The sequence below is a fragment of the Harpia harpyja genome, chromosome Z, assembly GCF_026419915.1.
Source record: "Harpia harpyja isolate bHarHar1 chromosome Z, bHarHar1 primary haplotype, whole genome shotgun sequence".
NCBI lineage: Eukaryota > Metazoa > Chordata > Aves > Accipitriformes > Accipitridae > Harpia > Harpia harpyja.
In genome coordinates, this window is record NC_068969.1 from 64,763,686 (window position 1) to 64,789,145 (window position 25,460).

Here is a 25,460-nt window from a genome sequence, read left to right on the forward strand (position 1 = left end):
AACAAGTAAAATACATGTATTTTTGTGCAAGATGGTAGCACTTGCCTTGCTGATTAATCTGATTCCCTGGCAGTTGAAGACAAGCTGTTCTCTCTGGGTGTAGGCTATGAATAGGAATGATCACTTCCGTTTGGAAGATTCAGTAATTTAAATCAAGGCAAAAACCAAATTACTTGTGTCCATACAGGGAATTTAAAATGGGTAAATTTGTGGTATAGAGGTTAACTCTATTAATAAATTACAGTCAATAAAATGCTATTCTGTAGTGGGGAAGATAAGTACTTGATAAAGTATATGACTGTGTATTGTTTTGTTTGTTTTGTTAGGAAAATGGAACGTTGATGATTGACGAAATGAATGATATCAGAATCATAGGGGCTATCACAGTGGTTATATTGCTGGGTATTTCTGTTGCTGGAATGGAATGGGAAGCAAAAGTAAGGAACTATCACCTTTCCTTTTATTCTCTGCTTCATAATTTTGATTCCATTTTCCACCTCAGCTGTTTGATTTATTTTTAATATTTTTAGTGCACTCAGTATTGCATGCATGGTATGTTAGAAATCAGTCAGTGGGCAGTTTTTATGTAATAGCTCCGTCTAGCTGCATTTCAGACGTTAGACCACTTTGCTCTACTGGATGCTTAAGCATCTGTGAGAAACTAAAAACCAGCATAATCTACTCCTAACGACACTGTCAAGCAGGTTAGCGGTATTACCCTCTTCTGGGCAACTACAGCACAACAGGAGAACGTAAGAGCATTAGCATAGGAATTTTCCCTCACTGGGAACTTCACATGAGCTCTGTGGATGGAAAATACAGGGCTGGACCTGAAGCCAATCTAAAGTTATGTAGTTTCTGCTAACTCAAAACCAGTATTCTTACCTTCCCTTCCACTCTTTTCTGGTTTTGCTTTCACTTGGAAACAGCCAGACAGTGTGATGCAGTCACTAGGCCCAGCATTGAGGAGGGTTGTGAACATTGGTGGTAATGAATGTGTAGGAGGGGGAACCTACTTTCCTCATCTTGCTGTGGCTGCATGGTCTGAGGTCAACTGTGGTTGTGGAAACAAACGTGTACAGATCATAGGATACCTTAATACAGAGGCTGCAGTATTAGTTTTCTGCTCTGCATTACTAGCAGTGTAGCTTGCTCACTGTTTCCTGCACCTGGTAAGCTTTTTCTGAATCTCCGTCCATAGTATGCTCAAAAATAATTGAGAAGAGCCTCACTTGGTCTCCCTTCCCATTTCATATTTGGTTCACATTGGCTCCTATTTTCTGCAGTGAGAGGCAGCTGAAGGAGCTTCTTCATGTAAGTGTTATAACAGTTTCTTAAGCTCCTGCATCAAGATGATGATGATACTCATAATCAAAACGAGAGAGGGTTTTTTCTCATTGTTGCTTCCAGCCCTAGAAATAGAGTTTGTAGAAAAAGGAAGTGAAGATCAATTGCATTACTTGGATCTACCACAGGGAGAAAAGAATCTACAGAAACTGACTTTGGCATGTACTTTTAAATCGAACAGCACACTTCTGTAAAAATTGCTTACCTTTCTCAGGTAGTCCTTCACTGTCTGTAACTTCAATTTGTAGTGGTATCTTTATGCATCTGATTTCGAACAATACTCTCCTCCTTAATCTCAACCGTTTAGTTTTTCCTTTGAATAAGTTGTTATTAACCCACTGGCCACTGTCACTTAAAGTCACAAGAAATACCTTAGTTTTGCTCTGTAGCATGAGCAATTCTGTAACAATAGCTTGCATAGAAATATCCCTGTTGTTGAAAGTTTCTATATCAAACCTGAACTGTGGTATCACTGCAGCATTGTCCTTACTAGGAAATAGGTAGCTTTCAAAAATCCTGTGCTCAATGCAAAAATCAAGGCTTGTTGACTTGCTTTTTGCATCATGGAAGAAGGCAGGTAGGAGTGATAGTAAGCAACTGAACCTGTCAGACAAGCACTTCATGTGGGTTAACAGCTTAGCATAGCAAAATACTAATACTTCCCTCCTGATTAAAGTATCTACAATGTTCTCCTATGCCTTCCCCATGACTTAGAGAATGCCTTGGAAAATGGGACAAGGGGAATCTATAATAATGCCTCTGAAGTAGATCTAAAAGCTAAGAGAGGCTGGGATACCCGGGAAGCCTGCCTAAAAAATGGTTTTCAGAGTTTGTGATCTCTTATGATTCAGCTCCTTGTGTTGAAGTCTTAGAAGCCCTTTCTTTGTCTGAGACTTTTGAATGTAAGCAAGACAGTAAGAAAATGGTCTTAGCTTCAGGGAGAGGCCTAGGTTTGTTACTGGATAAATCTACTTGTGGCAGTTGCTCTGTGGTAACTTCATGTTGAATTCTCTGGGCTTATTGAAGACTTTTGTAAGCACCCAGCTGCATCCTTACACCTCTTACCTATTCTCTAGGCTTGGCAAAGGAGAGATCTAAATATGATGCACAAACTGGTTTCTTCAGGTAGTCTTCTAACTCTGCTCTTGGCTGTCATGCTCTGTTTATCACTGTACTACCCTGTTTTCTTGCGAGGCTGTGTGAGCTGAAAACTGTTCTGTAACAATCAGCAATGCCACAGTGCAATTGCATATTAAGTTCTGATCCTAGGTCTGAAAAAAAGTCAAACTACTAACAGCTTTCCCTGAGCCACTGGCATATGCCTTTATAAGGAATCAAATAACACAAAAGATAACAGGGCAGTGTCGTTGCTTATTTAAATGTGAAACCTGAACCATCTCTTCAATGCTTAGATTTATCTTTGCTCACGCTTTTGAGGCATTGGATGGTTTAAAGTACTTCTTGTTCCACGTGTAGGGCTTATAATGGTTTTATTGAACAGTGGCTAAAAATCTAGGTTGTAATGCAAGAAGTCTCCAGAAAACTGGAAATTAACAAATAATTGGGGTAGTCTGAAATTTAATTTCATAAACAAGGGTTGAGAATCTAGTCTGTTGCATAAAATAGCAAACAAAAGCTCTTTGATTCCTGATGTAAACAAATTCTTAGTGAAGTAAATACCACATACTAAAGTATAAGGCAAAGTATTATGATCATGGTTAATAAGGCAATACTCCTAGCATTTGTGTGCATTTAGCTCTTTTCTTGTGAATTCTTCAATCTACTCAAATCCATTCCTCCTGGAAGGCTTATAGAGAAAATAGTTCTTTTAAGTATTTTGTCTTTAGAAGTATAATTTTGAGAGTTACAGTAATACATTCTCTTTTGAATGGAGGTTAAACTTACAAATTATTCTTATTTCTTTGTAAAATCCTGGTACATGTTCTCTCCAGCTTGCCTTATTTATTTGTGGAAAACAGAGAAGGCTAAACTGAATTTGGAATCAAGTAAATACTGACTTTTTAGAACACAACTTTGAAGCTTGAAACTGTGAAAAAGAGCAAGTTCTTCTGTCTGACTGGAATCATTATGTTTCAGGCACAGATAGTCTTACTGGTGATCCTTATACTTGCTATTGGAGACTTTGTCATAGGAACATTTATTCCTTTGGACAGCAAAAAGCCTAAAGGTTTCTTTGGTTATAAAGGTATGTTGGAACAGTTAGAATTGTAAATAATATCTTTACAAAGAGGAGACATGCTTTCATAATTAAGTTAAACATCTAAAATAGCTCATAGTCCTATTTAACTATAGAGATTTTTTTCCTGGTTCTTTCAAACTTCTGCAGTACTGTTTCTTAAAGCTATTGGGCCAAAACTTGGTCCTGCCTGCTTAGTATCGATTATATTAAATTTTAAGAAAGCTGGATGATATTCTTAAGTACTTTTTCTGGTTTTAAAGGCAATTTATGTTTACTGTGTTGACTTTTATTTTGAGTCGAAGTGATGAATTAGGACTTAAATGTTCTACGCTTAATTTTTAGAAGGTCATACAGCTGTGACTTTCAGCTTTTTCATGGAGCTAATAATGGCTGGAATGGGCTAATACTGTAGCTTCTATATGAATATTGATAGACTTAAATCTTCTTCTACAGCTGAAATATTTATGGAGAATTTTGGACCGGATTTCCGACACGAGGAAACTTTCTTTTCTGTATTTGCTATTTTCTTCCCTGCTGCAACTGGCATACTTGCTGGTGCAAATATCTCAGGTGATCTTGCGGTGAGTAGTGAATTAGCAAATACTGTTCACAAACACTTGAGTGTACATTTATCACTGTCATCAATGTCTACTGACATTTTTCTTTCAGGATCCTCAGTCAGCCATACCTAAAGGAACGCTGTTGGCCATCTTAATTACAACACTGGTTTACATAGGAATTGCAGTATCTGTAGGTAAATAGAGCATGTTTTTAACTTTATCCTTTCACATTCATTCTGAGGGTGTGTTTTGATACAGTTTGTGTAATTCATTATGTAAAGTCATTATGTAATTGACTTTCACGCATGGGAAAGTAATAGCCAGAGGTTTCTAATTTTTATTGCTGGAGGTTCAATTTTCAGCTCATTTTATAATTTCCTAAAATGAATGATATTTTTCCGAAGACTAGTGGCTGCTTCAGACTAAAGATGACAAAAGACTTCACATGGATGTTTCCTCATTTGTTGCAGTTATTTATACTGAAAGATTTACAATTTAGCAGTGGGATAATCCATGGATTAGAAATGTGTGTTTTCAGAAAATACTCACTGAACAAACACCTGATGGTAGTCAGCTACTTATCTGAAGTGAACTGTGGGATGATCAAACAGCTCTTTGGTGAGGGTGCATGAGCAGTAATTCCCCAGTAGAGAGAGGAGAGTGAGTGGTACCTTCATCTGGCCAGCCCACTTTCAGAAGTGTTACTGTGTTCAGAAACGTTGTCTGTAGTTTTATTTTCATGTGAAAAGAGGAAAAACAATCATAGACTGATCTGAGTCTTGTATAACCTCTCTTTCTGGTCTTCCTCACTGCACAGTGGTTTGAAATTCTCTAGAAGTTGCCTTGGGGTTTGTCGCTCTATCAATTTTGCTCTAGAGCACTAATGATCAACCAGATTTTTCCCTCCCATAACATAATTCTATTCTAGTAACCTTAAGAACATAAGATGTAATCATATCTTGCATATTTCTTGCCTATGATTGGAAATGTTTTTATTCGTGTCACATAAATTAGTTTCTGGCAGCAGTAATCAGTTTTCTTGTTGGAAAAACCTTGCCTTATCTTAGCTGTGCTGCATTTTGAATGAAATTCTCATTTATAGGAGTACCAATGATCTTGCCACTAACGATACTTCCTTTCCAAAGATATCAATCTTGCTAGTCTGCCTCTGTTGGCTGACATTGTGCTGTAGGTCTGCCAAATAATTGCTCTGTAGTGATTGTGCTTTATGCAGTGTAACGACCTACACTTATTTCCTAATTAGATTGACCGCATAGACCTCTGCTACCAAATCTGAATACTTTAGAACTTGAACCCACATGAGAGCAAAATGCTCATTAATATTAATTTGTTAATGGAATACTTTGATCATCTTTCAAACATGAAAAACCTCATTTTTCATATTGCGAAAGGAACAGTTTGCAAAACCAACTGAACATGAAATTGATGTATCAGAAATGTCCTGCCTTAGTTGCCTCCTATAACTTACACTTAGAATTCTGCTAGTTAGAAAAGGCCAGTGCTGTTGCAGAAGTCAGAAATTATGGCATGAGTGAAATTCAGCTTTTTTTGAGGCATTGGGTCAGGAATCAGACAAATACAAATACTTTTATTCTTTTCCCCACACACTATTCCCCACTCTAAGTTTCCAGAGTAGTGATAAGGAAGTCATTAAAACTTTGAAGGGGCTGGTAAATGTCACTGAGTAATCATGTCTCAAGGGGGAGGTGACATTCTGAATTTAGCTCAGTATTTGCATGCTCTGCAGTAAGTAAGAGGGTTAAGAAACTGAGTAGAGAAGGCTTAGAAGAGGAGAATAACTAGTCCTACTGCTAGAGCTAGGCAGCCTATTTCAAAAAGAAACAGCTGTGAGGAGAAAGTGTGCAGTTTCATATTTTAGCAAGGGACTAATGCAGACGTGCAGGTGGCAGGATGATGATTGCATAAGCAACTTTTATATCAAAATTCTTGAAAGATATTTCAAAGAATAACATTTATTGCTTTAAAACCAAGGGAAGCTCTAATAAAAACCCCAAACTTCTGAGTAGGGTTCAGATGTGCTTTCTGTACACCGGGAAGTAAAACAATTAATGAGAACCTAACTGTAGCTGCTTGTAGCACTGGAGAAGTTAAGCACTCTCAGCTGCAGTCTGAAGGACTCAGGGTAGTATCTCTAGAATTCTTGCTGGTTGCATGTAGCTAGGAGATAACTTGGTATAGATGGTCCGTTAACCTTCTCAGGCTTATAGCATGGCAAAACCTTGTTTTACTTTGGCAAGAACATGCTTATAAATGCCTATGAAAAGGTGAAATCCTGTTTGTACAGGAAAGAAGACTTAAAGGTTCTCAGGGAAAATATTGCCAGAATCTTACAAATAAATAAAACTTTTCCGAATGAGGGTTAAATAAAATGTCTGGACTTTTACTTATATCTAAGTATCTTCTGCTGAGAATGGAGCTTGCCCAGCTCACTTCTGTTCTGCATTCTGTCATAGTAAGGCTCACATTAAGTTTGTTCATGGTGCCATTGTCCCTTTCTGTCATACTTTGATTCCATGTGTGAAAGACCTGCCAGCCAGTTGGATCTAAACTGTGAAAAAGGGAACGAGGAAGAGGAGGGATGTGATAGTGCACTGTAGCTATTTAATGGGTTGCTCAGCTTAATGGGTCTGCCACTGCAATCTATTACCAGCAAAATGTTATCTACAGATAGTTCAACTAGTAAGTATATTGTCACATCCATTATATACTGCTTGAATGGCTGGGGTGAATACTTGTGTAGTGGAAGAGAAGAAACTTTTCCCCATACAGACCTTTTAATCCCATTTAAAACAAAACAACAGCAACAAAAAACCCCAGCCCCTCCATGTACCTGCAAGAAAAGCATAAGACAGGTGATAGCTTTTACTGAAATTTAACCAAGTGGGCCTAATAAGTAACTGAAAAATAAGTCTGAAAAATGGAAGGATTAAATAATGTCTACCTACCAGGACCAGGTGTTATTGTGGACTGTTAATCAAGTTCTAATGGCTTGGAAGCAATCTAAATATGGTATAGGTATTTAGGAATTCATTTTCCCAATGAGAGACAAATTACATAGGTAACAGGGACTGTTATTGGAGAAACTTAAACTTAAGCTTGCAGCATATCTGTGCCCTCCTCCTTAGTTTGCAAGTAAGTTATTTAGGTCCTCAGTAGTTACGTGGTTCTGTTCCCAGGACTTCCTTGTCATTCAAGTTCCTAAAAGACCAAATTAAGGGAATTCTATTGGTTACCACTCTGTAGACTTCCCTTTCCTCTTCTCCACTTATTATTTAATTCCTGTTCCTGGAAATACTGCTGGTGTCCAAACAATTTGACTACCTCAACTATTAAACCATAGAATGTTAAATAATACTTAGTGTGCTCTGGTTTGTTTTGTCCTTTATGAGACAAAAACCCTTGAAGTAGAAGATTTGCAGGCTTTTTAGTACTTTTCAGTTTTTCTTAGTACTTAAGGGCTGAAATGCTGTATCTTCAGCATTTTCTTGACCAGTGAAATTACAAATAATCATAGATGAATTGAAGACAGCAATTTAAGTGATAAACCTAATTATAAAAAAATGTGGTAGGAATGGGACTGTGTGGCTTTGTTTTTCACCAAGAAACCAACTTGAAATACCACAGTAACATAGGAGGTGGCTTGTTTAAGCATTGGAAAATGACTTGCAGCAGGCTTTCATGACAAACTACTTAATTTTGTTGAATGCCTGGGTCATATTGACTGGAAAACAAATAACTGCAACACTGTGCACATCTGTCTACATACATCTGTACATACGCTACAAAAATGCACTCCTCTAAGAAAGCTGACAAAAAGAGAAACTATAAAGTCAAGTGATGGTGCATAATACTAACTTCAATTAAAGAGCTACGCAGAAACTCATGATTCAGAGAAATGATATGTTGAGATAGAACTGTGCTGTTAAACTTCTGCAAGTCTGTTGACATTGTTTTCCTCTGTGCTAAAACTTTCCTTTTCTTATTAGACTCTGATTTATTAAAAAACTGAAGATTATCTCAGGCAAGAGAACAATTAGTTTGCTTGTTTGTATTTGTTCTTCATAGTGAAGATGTGCTTAATACTGAAATGTGTTAAAAATGTAAATGCCATATTTTAATGTTGCTCTGCGAGAATATGCTTACATAAAAAGGGAATTGATCTTGACACGTGTCCTTAAGTTCAGGTTCAATCTGTTAATGCCTTTTTTTTGTGACTATGTCCATTCTAGGTTCCTGTGTTGTTCGAGATGCCACAGGGAACCTTAATAACACCATTGTTACTGAGCTGACAAATTGCACTACTGCAGCTTGCAAATTAAACTATGATTTCTCATCCTGTCAGACAGGGTGTCAGTATGGGCTGATGAACAATTTCCAGGTATAAAACTTTCTCCTAAACCTGTTTATTGGCTTTTGTGTTTGTTCTTTTTTTGAATTGCGTATTAAGAAAAATCATAGGCTAAAAATGCCCATCTCCATAAAAACAAGGTTTATCTGGAATAGTGAAGTGGTACACTCTAGCTAGTATGTAGAAGAATAAGGTAACTATGTTAAAAACTTTTGGGTGTTTATATACAGGTGGTATAAATATTTACTCTTCTTCTGAGTAAACTGCTTAGGTTTGGTGGTAGGACTGCAACTTTCTTTAGATGTCTGAATGTCATCATTCAGTGATGTGGATAGAAGTACTTATTGTTCAATAGTGATGCATAGTAATCATAGGTAGCCTCTGTCAATAACTTGTTCCTTAATTTCTTAAGTTGGTTAAAAAATATGCTTTTAAAAAAATGTTTTACCTATTTGTCACAGTATCCTCTTTAATGTTAAGAATGTTGTGAATTTTCATAAAACCTGATGTTACCGTATTTAAAAATTCTCTAGAAGTCATGGGGTAATTCATAGTCTTCAACTTACACTTCACAGGTAATTGAGATATCCATGAACTATTGGTAAGGGTTTGAAAGAAATCAAGGAAAACATACTTATTGCCGATTGAATTTTTCTAATAGGCATAGAGAAAGTTGGCTAGAGATTAAGCTGAAATCCACTAATGAAAAAGGTGTCTGGTTTGTGGGTTTTGATCAGAAATACATGTAGTACGTGTACTCCTTATATGTACTACTTACATGTTAAGCTGACAGCCTTACCTGCAAAGCTGGCTGGAAAACTGATTTTGTACATGCTGAAATAATGTTGCAGTGCAGACCATTCTATTAGAGTAAAATAGATTTTCGTAGTGGAACAGTTTGAGTATCTATGTGGTGTTACTTTGTTCTAGTTTAGAAAAAGTCTGTATTTAGAAACATCAGAGTTGCTCTTGTGCAAATAATTATTCTGCAAAATTTGATGACTTTCCTTATTTGTTCAAGCTCGAAAGAGCCCAGTGTATCATCAAATGTACAGCTGAGAATGGTGTAGTAGTGCTTTCCTCTGATTGTATCTTTTTCTTTATAAGTCATAACTTCGGTAAGGTTGCTTACCATAGATGTTGCTTGTACTTCTAGTAAGTTAGTCATTAATGTTCTAGTTTCTTAGCATTTGGTTGAAAGAGTACTTCAATCTCCCAAATTATTCTTGCTTCTCTCTGTAGAAAAAAACAGTGGGTTCTGAATAGGAAAAGTCACTTTCAAGGCCAGGGGCTGCACAGAGAAAGCAGTGTCCCTTACACCCCCCTTTTTGTTGGGGTTTTGAAACTTCGTCATGGAGACTGCACAGCATCTCTGGGCAGCCTGCTGCAGTGCTTAGCCACCTTCTCTGTGGAATTTTGTTCTTCTAATACCCAGTTGGACTTTCCCTTGCTGTTTGTTTTTTCTCTCATCCTCACAGCTTTTGCTGTGCATCTCTGAGAAGAGTCTGATTCTCAGAAGATGTCAGTAGGAAATCGTTTGCATGAGAGGCTGTCTGCCTGTAGAGAAACTGTTGTCCATTTTCTAACTGAACTGCCCTCAACTTAGTAGCTCTGAATAGTAGCTGTAAGGAGATTTTTTTTTTTTTTTTTAATGTATGCAAGTCACAGTGTGTTGGGGGGACTGGGGGCGGCTCCAAGCTTGTGTACCTCAAGCTCTTCATACAAACATAACTTCTTTCTGTAGGTTGAATAACTGAGAACAAATACTTCACAAACATAAATTAATCTCTAAAGCGAGCAAAGATTGTTGTATTTGTCTTACAGCTTGTTAGCATGCAGGTTCTGAGGTTGAAAGTGCCAGCTTACTCGTGTGCACAGCCTGATGACTTCACCACTTTGGTACACTTTGTGCTGCATTCAGTTCTTACAGCAAAGAATTGATTTGAAGTTAGTGCTTAGGCAGCTCAGGTTTTGAATGTGTTTGGGCAGCAAATGAATAACTTGTAGTATGATTTACCTATGGAAAGCTTAGATGATGCTAAGAAACTTAAAATGAGAACAGTTAGTGAGACAGGCTTAGTCAGACTTGCATGGAAAGACCATCTTTAGTTTCTGTTGTAGTCAATGCAAATTAATTACAGGTCCTCACAGGCTTCAGTCATTTCTCTGCTCAGTGTCCGTGACATTTCTGTGCCCAGGCTGTCACCTGGTAGAACAGTAACTTCAGAAACTTGTTTTGGGCTCTGTAGCCTCAGCCTAGAACTTCCCTAGAATAAGTTACAGCTTTGGGTAATTTAAATGCAGTATTTGGTCAACTTTGGATGAAAGTTGAAAGTAGCATGAAACTCCATTCCAGAAACAGTGTAAAAGTTCTGCTAAAACATTCCTCTTACAAAGGAAGGCAGCTATGAAACATTTGAAAAAAGTTAGGGGGAGTTGAACAATGCTTTGTCCGTATTATAAAAATCTAACTTTAAAGAAGCTGCTGCTTGGTTTCATGTGGCATTTTTTTCTGTTCCACAATGTCTGGACCAAAGAGCTGAGACTGTAGTCAAAATTTGATGTTTCATTATCCCAGGTGTTTGAAATTTAAGAAACTGTCTAAACAGTAAATGCCAAGCAAACATAATGAGTCCCTTATCAGCAGTAAATATTTATCTATTCACCACCCCAGTGGTAACAGGGCAATTCTTACTAGATATCTGTCCTTCCAATTCTGTGTGTTCTTTCAGGGATGAAAATTTCAGTGTTCCCCTAGCTTAGAAGAAGCTTCCCGATGTATCTTACATTAGTAATCTAACTTACTAGCTTTTAAAATGGACAAACATTATCTGCATGCATCTTAGATTTCTCTCAAATTTATAAAACAGATGTAATATTCAAAAATAGTGTAAATAAATGGAGGCAATGAACAGAACCTAGAAAGAAAATGTAAAATCTGAGTAGATTGTAAGAACTAAATGCAAGAAGTTGATGTGAGTGTAGTAAAGTGAAGGCCTTGAAGTAACAATGTTTTAAATTGTATGGGAAGAAAGGTGATGGAGGCTTGTACATAGATTTTGTCCATAAGAAGTCCTTCCAGGGAAGATTGATCAAGCCATCCTTGCAGGGAAGAAAATTTTCATACTGCTTCTACAAAGATTATTCTATGCTTGTTTATTACCTTTCTTAGCAAAGGTTTCTTTCTAAAATATTTGTCAGTAAAGCATTTACACCCTTAACTTCTCTTCTAGAAATATAGTGTAGGGTTGTTGCAAACTGGCATTTACAACTGTAACTTTTTCTGTTGATTATAAAACTGACTCAAACCTGGGCATAGGAGGGATAGCCTGATGTATGTGTCATTAGTTTTACTCATCTATGAATAAAGAAAGGCCTGTCCTGCCTTTTTTTCTTGTCAACTACAAATATGCTTCAGGAGATTCTCTCCTTCATTCGTTACACTTCTATGACAGCTACTTCACTCTCATCTTACGCACCTGCAATTATTTAATTTCTCTCTTTAGGCAAGGCATGCCTTGAACTGACGAATGAAACATGATGTAGCATAGAGATTCAGTTGACTGAGAGACCCAGCAGTCTTTGTCAGTCTGATCTGGAGAAAAACACTAAATTTTATCATTCGTTTAGTCCTAGGAATATGAATAAAACTTCATCAGTCACCCGTATATTGTTTCTGAGAGCATGTCCTACCTAGTAGGATTGCTTTAGACATCTAGATTTTACAACTTCACGTGACAGTAACTTAAAAACTGGACACTTCTGCATGATCTTTCTTGCCTTTCTTCACTCCCTTTCCTGATACTCTCAGTGAGGTTGCCAGGATGAAAGAGGCAAGTAGTCAGTGCAAATGATGGAGAATGTCATTCTGACACATGGTGCTTGAAAGACACTGTGCTGGGTTTGGTCCATTGACTAAAAACATCAGCTTTTTCAAGACTGTATCAAATTCTTAAACACTGGCTGTCTTCAAGCAGCTAGGATTTTGTTTCTTAAAGAAAAGGACTCTATTAAACCACGATTGTTTTTAAAATACACAGTTCTGTATCTTAATTCACTTGACACATGAAAAGCTGGATGCAGCCATGGGTGGAAATAATAGGTAGAATGGTAGAAGAGGGTCTTTAGGCTGTATGGCAATTAGACAGAAACTGCTTTCATTCTAATTTGGGATTTTTTTTTTAAAATGTCTATCAACATTGTGCTTTTACATTAGCTTACTGAGCATTTATCGTTTTGTTAGTCATCCAGTCTACCAGGAATTGCATATTGTATTTCACTCACTGGGGTTACAAAGATGTCCTAGGATGTGATCTTGGGGAGACAGGAAGCAAGTTTGTCCTATCGTTGTGGTTTTGAATGGGAAACAAACCTAACTTAAAGTGATGGAGAAGTTGAGAAAGACAATCAGCTTTCCTAAGATGTTCCCCAATTTTAGTTGTTTTGTCACGTGGGCTTTCTGAGACCATATTACTCAGTGGTAGACTAGTCAAAATATGTAACAAATTCCAATGTATTTTTCTTCCATTGACATACTTCTAATCCTTTTATGAGCCCATGGAGACTTTTGCCGTTGATTGTTTTGACCTGAGAATTACATGGTTGGACTATATGTTGTGTGAAAAGCCACTTTCTGTTGTTCTGAAATTAGGATCCGTTTATATCCCCTGAGTTGTCCCTAGTTCATTCATTAATATGAATGCATGATATTCAAACAGCTCTTAAGTGGAGGGTACATAGTATTTTATTTTTCTGTTTGTGTAGTTAATGTTGCCATCCATTTGTATAGTATACTTTTTCATATTCTTTTAAAAAAATAACTATTTTGTTTTCAGGTGATGAGCATGGTATCGGGATTTGCACCACTGATTTCTGCAGGTATTTTTTCAGCCACTCTGTCTTCTGCATTAGCATCTCTTGTGAGTGCCCCTAAGATCTTCCAGGTAAGTATGGAAGGAAACCCATAATCTTTTAAAGAATAATTTCAATGAATTTTTGAATCAGAATTTTTGGAAGGGTACTCTTGACTTACTGCCATCATGATTCATACCAGTTGACAAGATCTAATGTTTACCTGTTGCTTAGAATGAGAAAACAGTGTGTTACTGTTACTAAACGTAGCTAGACTATAACTCGTTCCAGATCTCTTGTGTTTCTGGTTAGTTTAGAAACTAGTTGTGGTGTAACTAACATTATAGGAATCTACAAACTCCTCCTAGATATTTTTTATTGTAAGTAACCGTGGAGCATGTACAAAGAGAACAGATCAGTTCATTTCTCAAAGTAATCACAGAAGGAGACAGCATGAAGTAGACCCTGTAGCTGTGGAATCTTAATCCTCAGGGAATATATTACCAAAATTACCAAATCTTGCATAAATTATTTATATTGATTTTGTTGGTGTTCCTGAATGTGTATTGCTTTACCTTCTTTTTAACCATTTAATCTCATTGTTTGTCTTACAAGTTCTCTTTAATTGGGTAAAACTTTAGTGTCCTCTAATGACCTTCTTTCCCAAAAGTTCAGTAGGGAGTCAAATGTAGAAGGGATTTTATTGCAGAATGCAAGCACAAGTACTGATTCAGAGAACTAGTGCATACATTGGGCAAACTTTCCACTTTCTGAGAAAACATCGTCTCTAAAGAAAGACTCTTTGTGATTCTAAGACACCAGTTAGGTAAAATTGTCAATTACTTACAGAAGAGCAAAGCTTGCTCTTATAGATGGAAATTACTGAAGGATATAATATTGGAAAAGCAAAATGTCAAGATGCAAAGACAATTGAAAATAGAATTAGTACATGGTGGCTATAAACCTTCTTTCAGGAAGATAATATGCAGTGGAAGACAGTATTAGTAAGCATTAGTAATGATACATTTTGAACAAAATGCATGCTGACTCTTGAATTTTATTTTTTCTTAGGCTTTGTGCAAGGACAACATTTATCCAGGATTTCAGATGTTTGCTAAAGGCTATGGGAAGAACAATGAACCACTGAGAGGATATCTTCTAACATTTTTAATTGCTCTTGGGTTCATACTAATTGGTTAGTTTAAAATTACAATAACTCTCAATATCCTTTTGTCATTTACAAAGCATTCTATCCTATATCACGACTCGATGACTGTGTCCTAGAAGTCTAATGTGCAGCTTAATTCTAAGACAGCATTCTAAATCTGTTTATTTTGAGGGTTACTTTCTCCTATCTTCTAGATACAACTCTGTCTAGAACTGCAATAAATTCGCATTGAACTGTAGCAATACTGCACTTTTCTTAATAACCGCAAGTATCTGCCTTTAGATAGATACTGTCAATCAATAAAAATACATCTTTTGCTTGAGGTAGAGGTATGTTATATGTTGTAAATATGAAAGTTTGTTTCAGGTTTTTAATAATTACACAGCTTCAGTAAATGGCAAACTTACATGAACAATACTTTTTAAAGTATGTTTTTTTAAGTTACAAACAGTAGAGATGAGTAGTGTGGAGATGAGTGCTGATGCTGTTGCTAAAGATAGTCTAGGTAGAATTGCATGTGTTCTGTGTATATGGCAAACTAATTGTGCTGTGTCCATCCATGAGTCTTGTACCAGTGCTTTTAAACTTCTTTTCCAGTTTGCTCTTTCATCCATCCCCCAAGACTGCTTAAGGCACAAGTGTACCCATGATGTCCCTACCGCAGCATGCTGATTGGAAGCTTGAATACAAGTAGAAACTTGCACGCTAACATGGCACATTCTGCGTTTTGATCACTTTTTTTTTGACTGAGAGAGTACACATAAAAATGTTTTTTACCATGCTGCTGCAAGGAAAGCAGAGCATCAGGTTGTTCCATCTCTTTCACTAAAGAGGGTGTACTCATCACTGTTGTGATGGTATTGGTCTGTAATAATACACTATACTAGTACCATTGATGCAACTTTTCATTTAAAATGCAGGCAGATGAACATGTTTGTCACATTGCTCACACTAACTTTGTCTGCTATTGCCATTCGCCATAGTTGATCGTGTATTAAACTTATTAGTATCTTGTTCTTTGCTGTTTGAGAATTGAGCTAGAGATGTACTGCAGATTAATTAATGCTCTGTCTACTGTATCTGACATTCTTCAGAACCCAGTGTATTGGTGCCCTGTTTTATCATGTCATGGTGGGAAAGAAATTTTCTCAATTATTCTGAGAAAGTATGTAGTGCTTCAGAAGTGGCAGTCCTGGAACACTTGGTAGTATAGAAAAATGTTTATATTTTTAAAACTGAAAGTTACACTTCCTGACTATTAGGAGATAACTTAGTAAATAAGACACCATTAAGATAATAGCTCTGTCTGTTGAACAGAAGGGACAAACTGCTTCTCCCTAGAGTACATGAGAAAATAAGGTTGTAGCAGATTTTTTTACTCTGGAATCTACAAAGCCATTGGATGATATCTTTCATAACAGCATCCTTTGTTTTTTGTTTTACAGCTGAACTGAACGTCATTGCTCCGATTATTTCTAACTTCTTCTTGGCCTCATATGCCTTGATTAACTTCTCTGTATTCCATGCTTCTCTTGCGAAATCTCCAGGTAGGAGCTACATTTTGGGGGTGAGAGTTCAGCCTGCAATTTCTTTATGCATAAATACAATTTAAAAGGTATTAATATAATGAATGTTTAGTTTATTTTAGTTAATAAGTATCTATTTGACTCTCTTGGTGCATCTGAATTACAAGCATAATATGGTGTGTACTTGGGTCTTTCGAAATTTTGAGGACTGAGTGATCCAGTAGAGCTTGGGAGCTACTAATTTTGTCATCTTTGCTGAGGGAACACAAGATAATTCAGTGTTTATTCAGAAACTCTTGAAGAAAGCTTTCCTGCTAATTCAGTATCTGGCATTCAAGAACCACCGTTTTGTTTTCTTTGGATTTCTATGTTGATATGTTTCATCTTCCAGTCCAGAGGGAACTGGAATTGCAGGTGGTATTGCCACATTTTTAGAGCCTTTGGTGTGGGAGGCTAGTTAGATTATAGGAATAAGCCAAAACCCAATACTTGCAGAACAGATGTATATCATAGCCAGCCCACTATGCATTTGTACTGAAATAATACCCTTAAAAGCTTCTTAAGTTGCTGAACAGGTAGCTACCATTATTTTGCCAGAGCATGTGCATAACTCTGTTTACGCAACAGTGCTAGGTCTCATACACTTGTTAATCTTGGGTGTGTTAGTGGGGGTGTGCATGTGTATTTACCTGATTTTGGATAAACTTGTGACAAATAAGGATGTAAAACAGTGACAGTCAAGTATTTTGACATATTCAAGTTCTACTTGGGTATATCTGCCCTTTTCATGTGGTGGAAATTTCTGGCCATGTGAAAATATTAAAAATACACAACTAGAAACAGTTAGTAGTATGTGAGATAGCAAGTCACGAGCTGATGATTCATGTTGCACTACCGTTAAAGGCAAAAACCAATTTTCAGGCAAGCTATTGCCAAAGGCTCCTGTAGCCTGATTCAATAGACATACTGGCACAAGCATCTTCAAACTTTCCTTTTGAGATAACGCTTTTAGAGGGCAAAATTAGGAACGTTTATATATCTATGTAAGAAAGATGCAAATTAATTTGGAAGGTGTTAGAAAATTGAAATCATAAATGTGCCAAAGTCTTTATTTTGTACATTACTGAAACCGTCACACATTCACATGAAATGTAATGCAGAACGCTAGGGAAGGAAAAGAGGAATAGCACCTTCCTTCTCTTGGAGTAGTGATTAAATTAATTCCCTCCTCTTTTCTATCCTCAAAATTATATTTTGACTAGGTTGGCGCCCTGCTTTCAAATACTACAATATGTGGATTTCTCTTGTTGGAGCTATTCTGTGCTGCATTGTGATGTTTGTCATTAATTGGTGGGCAGCACTTCTAACATATGTCATAGTCCTTGGACTCTACATTTATGTCACTTACAAGAAACCAGGTATGTATAATGGCTTCTTTTGGTTGTGGTTCAGGGAAGAGGGATGTAGAAGAAGGGAAAAAGTGATGGCCTTTAGGGAAAAAAAAGAGAACTTATTTCCGTTTGGCCAACTAGTTCAAACTTCTGTTTCAGGCTTTTTAGTTGTATTGAAATGTAATTATGCCTGTATAGTCACTACTGTTGTTCCTTCTCCTCCCAAATTATCAAGGTGCGTGCCTTGCCCTTAGACATGAATATTTGAATGAAAATTGGAGGAAAAGGAGCATATGGAAAGAACTTGGGTTGCAGCAACAAAGGCACTAGGAAAGCATGTTATGTCTTGATAGGAAGTGAAAGAGGATGCTCCCTTACCTTTCTGAATTGAAAAGGGATTTGAGTGGTGGGGGTTTTTTTCAGTAAACCATTCCGATAGCTATAAACAACAATTTATACACATTCTTTCTTCTTCTAAGAGCACTGTATGATCATGTATGCAAGATGGAGCAGAACTGAACCAAAAAGTGTTCCTGAAGTTGAAAATAAGGAAAGCCCTACATCCTGGGCTATGAAGATTATGAAGTACTTGGATGATAAATTCATTTTAGCTATCAAAAGGTGTATATGGGAACAAATAGAGAGGATACTGGGATCTTTCACTTCCTTATATAAATAATAATCTAAAAGGAACTGCTTAATCTAGCAGTTTTTCACTGAAAGTATTTGACTTTGTTTAGCCAATGTTTTGAGATTACTTTTTCCTTTGTTGTGATATAAAATAACTAAGCATGACATTTTTTTCTGAAGTGTTATTTTTTTGACTCTGAAGTTGTCACAATCTTTGAAATGTTGGGAAAAAACCCTCAATTCTTACTTCCTATAATTGTAAAATATTGAAATCTAATTTGTTTGCTAAAACTTATACAGAAACGTTATCTTTAAATAGAATTGCCTGTTTAGCTCTAGGGCTTGTTGACTAGCATTGTGTAGAATGTAGCTTAAATATTCTATGTTTTCAGTTGGTATTCAACATTGATTTTGTGATCATGTAGTTTTACAATGAACAGCTTTAAATAAAATACTGGCACTCCAAATCTTCCAACAGATGTGAACTGGGGATCCTCAACACAAGCTTTGACTTACTTGAATGCACTGCAGCATTCTATTCGGCTCTCAGGAGTGGAAGATCATGTGAAAAACTTCAGGTAACAGTTAATATTAAAGACATAGGAAATTACTTCTATGTATTCAGTAGGGTACTGTCACGATGTTTGCTATCATGGTTTTCATAAATGCCTCTTCATCTCCTGTGGGTTATAACAACTTTGAATTGCACCACCATGGACATCCTCTGGACATACTTATATTAGCATTTTATTTCTGATTGAGTGCACGTCAGAAGCAAGTCTATTGATGATGCCTCCTTATTGTTATATGCCTCATGGTTTGCATCATGAACTGTCAATTGCATTCCTCTGATGAAACTGAATTGGAAGGTATGCCTCAAACTGCTAATGAGCATTCAGTCCACATGCTTGGGATAAAACTGATCTAACCTAAAATCCCCACAATGTGTATACTGTGGATGTTATCCTCAACACTAGCTATTTCACATTAGACATATTCTTTTGTTGCACTTCAGTAATTGCAAACAGGCTACATGAGTGTTTTTCACACAACTGAAGAAGAGAACTGATTTGTTGTCTGCCATCATGGCTACCCAGGAAGGTCCTACTCAAGGAGGCAGTTATCTATCCTATAGTATTTATGCCACTTTTCTGGAATAAGCTATTGTAGAAGAAAGATGCTTCAAAAAATTTTACCAAAAAGTAATGACTTAAACTAATTCCTCCAAATAAACAGAATCATAGATTGAACATGACTTTACTATGTGGTCTTGACCAATCCCTGACTCAACTGACTCACCACAAATCTGGCTGCAAAGTTAGATCCAACTTTGACGTTACATCAGATTGCTCAGGGCCATATCCAGTCAAGTTTTGAGTATTTCCAAGGATGGAGGTTCTGTTGACCTGTCTCTTTTCAGATAGAGCAGTTACGTCCTACATGCTGCCTATGCCCAGCACAGCATTTATAGTGTTGACAGTCTAGCAAATCTCTATCATCCCTTGCAGCTGTAAGAAGAGTATTATTCTGTTGTGCTCGGTGTATTAGCAAGAAAATCTAGCTACTAGAATCTTCTGTTGTGTACGAAGGGAGACTTTGAGTGCTTAGCACAGAATTTAATATGGAGTGAGTTCAGGGAGAGATTCTTGATACAGATGCCATTCTCTGAGGTTAAGTCCAGAATGTAGAACCTGGCAGCAACACAATTTTTCAAAGAAAAGATCTATGGTATTTCCTGTCAGTTGGGAAAATACTCCTGTTCTGACCTCTAGCCTCTCTTGGAAGTGACTAAATTTTCTTGAGTAAGTACAGGATAGGTACTTAAAATGTCTGTGTTGCATACATACAGACAGTTGAAATTATGTGTGTCAACCAGTCATTATAGGTACCAGCACAACATCAAAAAATGTGACAGTAAAACTAAATCACAAATGTATTAATATGAATATTAATGGGCTTTCGACTTTGAAACTGAAAAGAGTTGGCTGTTGTAGCTATAAACTGCAAAACTTGAAGTTTAGTTATGAAACAGCTCTTCTTTCTGAAATCGTAAGTCCTAATGTGACATTAAAAATCCCTGATTTATTTACAAACATTGTATTACCTATTACATCAAGCTGTGTTGTAAACAGCAAAAAACAGCCTACATTCAGAAACTTGCTTGTTGCTTAGGTATCAAGAGCAGCAATTTTCAAACTTTCCCTAATGCAAATCTAAAGGCTGGCATTAAATAATTTGCAATACCTAACTGTGATTAGTGTTGCAACCTCCCTTGTGTCTGCGGTGAGTCTATTTTGGGTTGCAAACTCCAATGTAGAAACAAGCTTTATAGGAAAATTCTTATCAAGTGTATGTAACTTTCTGCTTGTGCTGATACGGTAAATAAATGCTCTGCTGATTAGTATGTATTTATATAGCTTTCTGAGTTTTAAACTTTAATTGTTATCCTAAGGAGATCAGATCTTAATGTAAGCCAGTTTTAAGCACAGTGGCTTTAGGAGAACTATTTTTGGCCTGATACTGGTTTCTAACCTATGGCAAAAAATGTTTTGATTCCTAGAGATACATTCTAAACCACAGCAATTTAATATTTATTTATTTATAATATAAGTTTGCAGACAACACCCAGTTGGGCAGGAGTGTTGATCTGCTTGAAGGAAGGCTCCACAGAGGGATCTGGACAGGCTGGATCGATGGGCTGAGGCCAACTGTATGAGGTTCAACAAGGCCAAGTGCCGGGTCCTGCCCTTGGGTCACAACAACCCCATGCAGCGCTACAGGCTTGGGGAAGAGTGGCTGGAAAGCTGCCCCGTGGAAAAAGACCTGGGGGTGCTGGTCGATAGCCAGCTGAACATAAGCCAGCAGTGTGCCCAGGTGGCCAAGAAGGCCAGCGGCATCCTGGCCTGTATCAGAAATAGTGTGGCCAGCAGCAGCAGGGAAGTGATCGTCCCCCTGTATTCGGCACTGGTGAGGCTGCACCTTGAGTACTATGTTCAGTTTAGGGCCCCTCAGTACAGGAAAGACACTGAGGTGCTGGAGCGTGTCCAGAGAAGGGCAACAAAGCTGGTGAGGGGCCTGGAGCACAAGTCTTATGAGGAACGGCTGAGGGAGCTGGGGCTGTTTAGCCTGGAGAAGAGGAGGCTGAGGGGAGATCTTATTGCTCTCTACAACTACCTGAAAGGAGGTTGTAGTGAGGTGGGTGCTGGTCTCTTCTGTCAGGTGGCTGGCGATAGGACAAGAGGAAATGGCCTCAAGTTGTGCCAGGGGAGGTTTAGGTTGGATATTAGGAAAAACTTCTTTACTGAAAGGGTTATCAGGCATTGTAACAGGCTGCCCAGGGAAGTGGTTGAGTCACAATCCGTGGAGGTATTTAAGACATGTAGATGTGGCACCTGGGGACATGGTTTAGTGGTGGACTTGGCAGTGATAGGTTTACAGTTGGGCTTGATGATCTTAAGGGTCTTTTCTAACCTAAACGATTCTATGATTTTTTTATATGATTCTAATATGGAAAATGAACTGGAGCTGCTATAGAGACTGCTATAGATGACTTTAGGTGACCCTTATGATATGAAAAATTATCTCCTGAAATGAATTCTGAAGTCTGGATGCTTCATCTTTTAAAATTGCATAGAAAGTTGTCTGGAATAAGTTATTTGCAGTTGTTTGGCTCTGCCTTCTAAATGATAGTAATTTTTAAAAAAGTGTATGATTGCAGTTTTTCTGTTGGGCACAGAAGAATCTAAGGTACAAAATGCAAAGGGATGTGACTTACAAATGGGTGAAGAAATTCATCCCTCTGACCTAGTCATGTCTAAAATCTGTTTCTAATCTTTTTCAATGTGTAAATTTTCAGGACAGGTGGGATTACTAAATGTTGAACCAATTAATCCTTGGTCTGCTGACAGTTGTGGAAAAATTGATCTTTACTTAATTTAACATAGTCTTGTAAAAGTAAATGGGGTTACTACCTCTCCAGTGAGGATTATGTTCTTATGGCCAATATTTGGAAGAAACTTCTCTCTGTTAATAAAAAAAATCCTCAACTCCAGATGAAATGAATTCCAACCTTCTCTTTCTCCTCATCTATTCACTGTTCTAGACCTCAGTGCTTAATTATGACAGGTGCTCCAAATGCACGTCCAGCTTTGCTTCACCTTGTCCATGCTTTCACCAAGAATGTGGGCTTGATGATCTGTGGCCACGTACATATGGTAAGTGTGCTTTACTTTAAAGTTACCTTGTTTATTTTTTTTTTAACCTGTTCTTGTTTGTGTGGGGGGGGGGCTGGGGAGTGGTGTTTGTTTGGTTCTATTTTTTTAAGTGAAAGCATCATTGGACATTGAGAAGTGCAAAAAGACATTTACTGGTAGGATCCATGCCTGTATGGGTCATCAGTATTCCAGCTTGGTATGCTACAGGGGAAACTTTGAAAAATTAGTACCTTTGATCATTTGACGCTTAAATGCTGAGGAATCTTTGTAGGAGTAAAGTGAACTTTGGATTACAGCCTGGGTCTCTTTCTGTCCTTGTGTCATGCAGTTTTCTGTACTCTCTCATGCTTTGGACAGAGCAGTTGATCAAAATGAGGCACAGTACACAGCTAGATTTGCTCTCAATGTTACTGTTTCAGGGAGGTGTATTCCTGTGTGTATTTCTTACAAAGCCTGGTCTAAAATAAGCCTTCTTGAGCAGTAAATTCAGTATCAATTTAGCCAATAGTTAAAAATTGCTCTTAGACCTTTCAGGCAGTTTTTTATTCCTTCAGTTATCAGATTCTTTTCAGTGGTAGGTGAAACAGTAATGTAAGCAGGTATTTCCTTTCCTGTTCCCTTTCTGCCCAGCCCCTAGTTATTTCACTAACTTTCCCAGTTTTTTGTCAGGGTATGAGGTGTTGGGGGTGTATGAGGGTTGTTCTGCAAGGACATAGTTTCAGCAGTTCTTACTACTTTAAAAAAAAATAAGAAAATACTGTCCTCTGTGGCAGACCTGTAGAGGTTTTGGGGTGGGTGGAAGGAAGCAAGCTTCTGTTCTTCAAAATCACGCTTTCGACTGTGATACAAGGTGGCTGTCATACTATGATGTTTACCAGAACTTGTGCATCTCTGATAAACTTTGGTAAATATGTTTTAGCATATTGGGATTGTGTACTTTAGCTTCATATCCTAAGGCCAAACTTTTTCTGTCACATCACTAAGAACATTTAAGCAAGTGTAACTTTAAATACAAAGATGGATTACTCTTAAATATGTTTCAATTTACCACACTTATTAAATAAGACTTGCTTCTGATCTAATGAACAGATAAGAGCAAATCAAGTTAATGCAATCCACAGAACATACGTTCTGCTAAGCAAATAGTAGCCAGTTTTGTCTTCAGAAACTTTAATTCTTTTAATTCCTGTCTATGCAAACTTAAAATTGCAGTGAGTGCGAAGGACAGAAACTGAGTAATACTAGAGGTAAGGTATCACAGATGGAATTACTGTCTTTCAGAAGTAGGGCTGTACTGAAAAGAATAACATAGTGTCATCCTCCTTGTAGAAAAAGCAATTCTGAAGAGAGATTTTCTGGGAGCGTGTCCTATCTATTTAAAATTGCTTTGCTGCAAGATGGATGACACTACTTTATTCTTCACTAACTCTGACCATTTGGTCAGAGTCTGTATCCTTTTGCAAACTGTATCCTTTTGGGAAAACTGGGCTACTGTGGTTTTGATTATACCTCATCCTGTATTCTGCATTTTGATGTCTAGGAGGAACACAATGATTCGTCCTGGTGGAAGTAATAAAAAAGAAAGTGTTTAAAGAGGAGATGACTTTGACTGCAGCATAAAACTGCAGAAGTGATGCTACTGTGACAAAGGCTTTCTGATTAGGATTATGTACACAGACAGACACACTTGTACAGCTTGAAACAAATATTCCCATAAAGCCTAATATTAAGTCATCCTATATCTGTGTATGTTTCATTACAAAGCCGTTTCAAAACTACTTTATGATTTGGAGGACAAGCTTGTGCCACCTGCTGGGGAAGTGGGTTGTGCTCTGCAGGAACAAGATTGCTAAAGCTTGAGCAACCCTCTTCCTAAAAATGAGAACCTGGTCCACTCTTTGCTTCTGATAATGCCTGGTATTTTGGTGTTTTGGTTTTTTTTTTTTACAGTGTGGAAGCATGTTTTGAGGTTCTTCAAGTATGAATTGGATTCTAGCAGTGAAATAAAAAAAAGAGGGGGGGTATTGTATTGCTACTCCTAATTCTTGTTCCCTCTCTTTTTATTTTCTTATTTTGAAAGGGTCCTCGGAGGCAAGCCATGAAGGAACTGTCAACTGATTTGGCTAAATATCAGCGATGGCTAATTAAAAACAAGATGAAGGCTTTCTATGCACCAGTGCATGCAGAGGACTTGAGGGATGGAGGACAGTACTTAATGCAGGTACACTTTTCTCAAACTTTTTTTTTAATGGAAGTGGTGAAGGTGAACATCAAAATTGGAAGTGTTTTTATACTTTGAAGTTTCATTTTGCAAAGTTATCTTAAAACTTTGATTAAAAATACTTTGTTTTCTGCTTAAGAAAATAATAGAACCCTTAGTTGTTTCAATAATATGGTTTTTAAAAAATACTTTTTGTTCTTCTTAGGCTGCTGGTCTGGGTAGAATGAGACCTAACACTCTTGTTGTTGGATTTAAGAAAAACTGGAGACAAGGTGACATGAGAGATGTTGAGACCTATATCAATTTATTCCAGTAAGTAGAAAATGTGGAGGTGTAGCTCTTACGTTCAATTTCAATATGTCTGGTAATAAGTCAAGAAGATATTAGCTGCCTGAAGTCTCTTTCAGGTAGACTCAGATTTTCCATATTACTGATCCAGCTGTCTTCAATACCTTGTTTTTTTCTCATACTGAAATTAATAAGCAAATCTTTATAGTTTAAGCAGATTAGATTTCAACATAATAACTCTTTCTGCATCTAGAAGGGGGTTTGGCAGTGGTCTGAGGTTTAAGTTACTTCTTTAGAGATGGAACTAGGGTCTTATGTGCCGCTCTGCTTAATTCTTTAAAGCATAGTTTCTGTTGAAGGCAGGGTTTTTCCTACACTACTTCTGTACAGATAAGAGTGTAATAGAGAATGAATCAAATATTATGCTGAAGTTCTATCTTCATTAAACCTTGCTATCATATACAAGAAATATTTTACTTACAAGATACACAGCACTGACACACAAAGTAATAAAGTAGCGAAAAAGGAGATGGGAAAGGAAATCCCAGTGTAATTTGACAGTACTGAAAGGCAGACTAGTTCTGGCTGAAAAATTTTATAGTAACTTGTGCTACAAACACTTAAGAAAACCAAAACTTGGTTCTTGCACTTATACAGAGGGTTTTTTGTTTTCC

The 25,460-nt window shown here is 37.2% G+C and overlaps 1 protein-coding gene across 4 annotated transcripts in view; it reads left to right on the forward strand.

Annotated features, from left to right (window-relative positions):
- The window catches only part of SLC12A2 (solute carrier family 12 member 2), a 63,473-nt gene that overhangs the window by 24,532 nt on the left and 13,481 nt on the right, over nt 1–25,460 (forward strand). For all 4 annotated transcript variants that reach the window (XR_008233497.1, XM_052777088.1, XM_052777087.1 and 1 more), the window contains exons 6-18: nt 327–437; nt 3,445–3,553; nt 4,001–4,128; nt 4,217–4,301; nt 8,379–8,527; nt 13,333–13,440; nt 14,420–14,543; nt 15,962–16,063; nt 17,305–17,460; nt 18,542–18,641; nt 22,166–22,277; nt 24,358–24,498; nt 24,704–24,810. Coding sequence is in view for 3 of the 4 variants with exons in the window: in XM_052777088.1 (XP_052633048.1) it covers nt 327–437; nt 3,445–3,553; nt 4,001–4,128; nt 4,217–4,301; nt 8,379–8,527; nt 13,333–13,440; nt 14,420–14,543; nt 15,962–16,063; nt 17,305–17,460; nt 18,542–18,641; nt 22,166–22,277; nt 24,358–24,498; nt 24,704–24,810 (1,532 nt within the window). In the remaining variant the exon portion in view is untranslated. The remainder of the gene's footprint in view (nt 1–326; nt 438–3,444; nt 3,554–4,000; nt 4,129–4,216; nt 4,302–8,378; nt 8,528–13,332; nt 13,441–14,419; nt 14,544–15,961; nt 16,064–17,304; nt 17,461–18,541; nt 18,642–22,165; nt 22,278–24,357; nt 24,499–24,703; nt 24,811–25,460) is intronic.